The 4,920-nt window shown below is 48.5% G+C and overlaps 1 protein-coding gene across 1 annotated transcript; it reads left to right on the plus strand.

Annotated features, from left to right (window-relative positions):
* The first annotated feature begins 1,051 nt into the window (after positions 1 to 1,051).
* Positions 1,052 to 2,068, plus strand: LOC113488744 (keratin-associated protein 5-1-like). Its single transcript, XM_026864048.1, has one exon. The coding sequence runs from the start codon at positions 1,052 to 1,054 to the stop codon at positions 2,066 to 2,068; it is 1,017 nt and encodes a 338-aa protein (XP_026719849.1).
* The last annotated feature ends 2,852 nt before the right edge of the window (positions 2,069 to 4,920 follow it).

The following is a 4,920-nucleotide window of genomic DNA, read 5'->3' on the forward strand; positions in this document are numbered from 1 at the left end:
TTTTTTTTTTTTTTTTTTTAAATCATATTGAGGAGCGACTGACGTCCAGAAGGCTTCTGCATGCCTCTGGAATCCACTGCTCCTCAACCTTAATTACGATTTTTACGTTAACTGAGCATTCACTAGCTGTGAACAAGCCACCTACTATCTCACTGCAACGGCATTACCATATGCAAAATGAGCAGAAACATACCTTTTAAGCAGTTCACAAGCATCACACGAGAATTAACTTGACATTAAAAAATTGTAAAAAATTTACGGAGCAAATTGATAATGACACAAAATTGAGGGGTTGGTCAAAAACAGCGAGGCAAAGACTCAATAGATGAAGGGCGCATTCAACAAATAAGTATAGGCTTAGTGCGTAAATCACAAATTGCTGTGGGGTACCTCATTTCCGGCAGGACAATTTTGAGCTGAATAAAAGGTCTCCCTGTCCTTTGCTCCTCACTCAACTGCACCGCTCAGTTCGGACGGTAAGTGTGAAGCTGTTAGCGGTGTTCCTTGGTCGGAACGGGTCTCATTTGCTTTTCGTCGAGCAACGAACCGAAAAATGTCTTTGCATCTGATCTTCACAGGGTGTTGGGATGATCTCTAAATGTCCCTTCCAACCCAAATTATTCTCTGATTCTATGATGTACAGCTCACTCTGAAATTCCAGATTTTATTTTTTTTTTTCCCCAGGCTTTTTGGTTTATTGCTCATTGCAAAGGACGGTTGGTAGAGAGAGCACGGTGGGAAACAAACTTCTTGGGATAGAAATTCAGGGAGTGATCTTCATGGATGAGTTTAGTTCCCAGGATAGTTCAAAAGATGCACAAATGTTGTTGGGATAGCGATGGGAGACTTGATTCCTGTAAGGTTTTTTTGGGGGGGTTTGGTTTTTTTTTTTGCAATGCCAGTCAGGGCGCAGTGTGTGATACGGCCTAGAGAGCGGCATTTACACGCCAATATAAAACACGTCGATGCAGTTGGAAAGACGGGCTGTAGCTGAAAGTTCACTGTGTTTCAGGTCCTTGCTCCTTCCAGCTTCGACTACACGATAAACAGCATGTGCTCTACCGGATGTTGCTCCACGGGATGCTGTTCCGTCGTGAAGAGCAAAACGGTGTGCTGCAGCCAGCCGTGCCAGAAGACGGTCTGCTGCGACCCATGCCAGAAGAAGATCGTCTGCTGCAGCCCGTGCCAGCAGTCCTGCTGCTGCGACCCATGCCAGAAGCCCTGCTGTGACCCGTGCCAGCAGTCCTGCTGCGACCCATGCCAGAAGAAGGTCGTCTGCTGCAGCCCGTGCCAGCAGTCCTGCTGTGACCCGTGCCAGCAGTCCGTCTGCTGTGACCCGTGCCAGCAGTCCTGCTGTGACCCGTGCCAGAAGCCCTGCTGTGACCCGTGCCAGAAGCCCTGCTGTGACCCGTGCCAGCAGTCCGTCTGCTGTGACCCGTGCCAGCAGTCCTGCTGTGATCCATGCCAGAAGCCCTGCTGTGATCCATGCCAGCAGTCCTGCTGTGACCCATGCCAGCAGTCCTGCTGTGACCCATGCCAGCAGTCCTGCTGTGACCCGTGCCAGCAGTCCTGCTGTGACCCATGCCAGAAGCCCTGCTGTGACCCATGCCAGCAGTCCTGCTGTGACCCATGCCAGAAGCCCTGCTGTGACCCGTGCCAGCAGTCCTGCTGTGACCCGTGCCAGCAGTCTGTCTGTTGTGACCCGTGTCAGCAGTCTTGCTGTGACCCATGCCAGAAGCCCTGCTGTGACCCGTGCCAACAGTCTTGCTGTGACCCGTGCCAGCAGTCCGTCTGCTGTGACCCGTGCCAACAGTCTTGCTGTGACCCGTGCCAGCAGTCCGTCTGCTGCAATCCGTGCCAGCAGTCCTGCTGTGACCCGTGCCAGCAGTCCGTCTGCTGTACCAAGGTGTGCCGCCCCTGCTGCTGCTCTGGATGCCCGTCTTGCTGCTCCTGCGTGGTGAAGAAGCCCGTTGTGGTGCGTTGCAGCCCCGTGCAATACTGCTGTCCCATGAGGAAGTACAGCATTCCCATCCAGCAGTGCTGCGCCGCAATCAAGAAGCGTTGCTGAGCCAAGTCCGGGTGGCAAAAGCGGCTCTGCTGGCTCCCGTCTCTGGTGTGGGGCAAGAACAGGCACAAGGAGATGAAAACCTGCGCCTTTGCTGCCGGGTCACACCACGATGGAGTAAACGCCTAGAGATTTTCTTCTTTTCAAACTTGTCTTCTTCTTTCTGTCCTTTAATCACTGAACACCTGCAATGCACTTGAATACACGACCCGTTGCGTAAGGCAAAGAGCTGTTAGATTCTGTAAATTCAGCTGTTAGTGGGGCTGTTCATTCTCTTCTTGGTGTATGGGACCTGGGATACCTTTGCTGTTAACGGGATCATTCTGCGTTTTCTCTCTCTTGACTTGTAGACAATAAAGCTTAGCATCAAGCAAAATGCAAAAATCTTGTCTTTCGGTTGTCCTCGTCGTGGTGCCACGTTCTGTGCCTTCACCCCGGGCTCCTGCTGGCTACAGACGTGCTTCTGTAGGGCAGCAGAACATTTGGGAAGCAAAGAGCTGCCCGGCCATGCTTCCCATTGGTATAAATCAGACCGTGTCTAAAGAGAGCGAGCAGAGCAGTATGATCCCTTCTTGCACCGATGGATCATCTGCCTCAGTCAGCTCAATTTTTATTATAAAACTAAATGGTTAAGGTAAATAAAACTCAAATGAAGCGTGCATAGTTCCATCATCTGTAACCACACCTCTCCATGCGATGTGTAGGAACATTTCCCCGATACTGAAGTGGGTAATTCAATAAATACCGAGAGGAATTCGCTACTCTCTGAACAGCAGGAAACATCTCCTTCCACTACCAATCTTAAAACTAAAATTTCAGAAAACCCCTTAAATAGGTGAATTATTTTTATGTGAGCCGACATTTTCATATGCAGCATTCCTGGATTACAAGCAGTGGAATGAAACCCAGGCGTTAGCATACAACTTAAAAGCTTCATACCTAAAATAGCACACACATGAGTCAACGATACCTTTTCTACCTGCCTGGGACTTCCTTTACTATTAAAATTCAGGACTCAGCTGTGAATTGCACGTCTCAGAAAAACGCCTTGAGCGTTGTCTTGATTGCTTCCCTCAACCAAATCTTCCGAGCGTGCACAAAGTCTTCATTAGAATAAACTTCTCTACCGTGTTAGAGTCTTCTGAAAACATCACTCAGGTCTTCAGGAGATTTTTATTAACAGATAAATCAGGTGCAAAACACTGGCAGAAGGATATCCTGTACCGTACCATAACATACTGTATCAGAAGAGCATCCTGTTAGGTAAATCTCATGAATATTACTTCCATCCCACGCTGGAAAAGCTTCTGCAGCAAATTCCTCCCCATTCCCAAAAGTATGAATCTCTCAAATTCACATAACCACCATGGAAGCTTACAAAGTCATCATGGCGCGACGTGGCCCGTAAAAGGGAGGTAGTGCAGAAGACGTTCTTTCTGACCCAACTACGCATCAAATGTCAGTATCTCCTCAAGATCCGTATAAACCCCTGATTAGTAACAGCCTTGCAGGTTCCACGTCCATCTCTAAGACACGGACCTGTTGGAACGGGTCCAGAGGAGGCCACAAAAAACATCAAAGGGCTGGAACACCTCTCCTGTGAGGACAGGCTGGGAGAGTTGGGGTTGTTCAGCCTGGAGAAGGCTCCAAGGAGACCTTAGAGCGGCCTCCCAGTACTTAAAGGAAGCTTATAAGAAAGATGAGGACAGACTTTTTAATAGGGCCCAGCAATAGGACAAGGGGTAACGGTTTTAAACTAAAGGAGAGTAGATTCAGACTTAGAGAGAAGGAAGAAAATGTTTAGGATGAGTGTGGTGAGATGCTGGCACAGGCTGCCTCGAGAGGTTGTAGGTGCTCCATCCGCGGAAACATTCAGTCAGGTTGGACGAGGATCTGAGCAACTCGTTGGAGATGTCCCTGCTCATTGCAGGGGGGTTGGACTCGATGCCATTTAATGGTCTTTTCCAACCCAAACCGTTCTATGATTCTAACACAGGGATCATCTTGGTCAATGTGGCAACAATAAAGCCTGATAAAAAGGCGATGAATTACTTATTCAGTGGAGGACACGTTTGAGGGTTTACACAAAGACGGCATTACTTCCTGCAGGCAGATATCTGGCTATTATCGCGTGACCAAAACAATTCTCCCCTGAGGACAATTCCAGAAGAGACACCCAACGTCATCGGAAGTCATGTTCTCATCTTGGGAAGAAACTACGTGTCTCAGTCAGCTGCCACTACTCCAGCCTCATGCTCTGAGTCTGCTGAACACGACGGCGGCCTTTATGTGCCATGAATAGATCACGTGCCTCAACATCTCAGCATTCTCATCTTACGTTGGCGTCCTCTCTCAGTAGATGAAAATTCCATCGATACGTCCTTCTCCCATGGAGCTGTCCTGGCTCTGCTCATGGCCACAGTTCCTCCCCCGTGCCCCGAGCCTGTTTCATAACACCTGCCTTGACGCCAACCACCCTATTCATTCCCTCCTGACTGTTCAATCAAGCTTTGCGTGCACAGCAGCCTTGGCCTTAAGACAAAACAACTACAGGCAGTTGCTGGAAAAGTCCTGTCAGGTGTCCGAACTCAGAGCATCTGTGAGATACCAACTGGGCTCCCAAGGTACAGGGGAAAGGCGTGAGGAAATGCACCCAGAGTTGGATTTCCAGTCTTGAATCTCGTGCTTCCCTACCGTGACACAGAATCAAATTGTTAGGGTGAAACACTCAAATGTGATCACCACAAATACCATCGAATACAAGCTGTCTTGGTCTCACAGACCGCAGAAATAATCTCAGAAAATGGAGTATAGGAAAAAAAAAAAAAAAAAAAAAAAAAAAAAAAAAAAAAAAA

This window comes from Athene cunicularia (genome assembly GCF_003259725.1).
Source record: "Athene cunicularia isolate RWA chromosome 25 unlocalized genomic scaffold, athCun1 chr25_part1, whole genome shotgun sequence".
In the NCBI taxonomy this organism is placed as follows: Eukaryota; Metazoa; Chordata; class Aves; order Strigiformes; family Strigidae; genus Athene; species Athene cunicularia.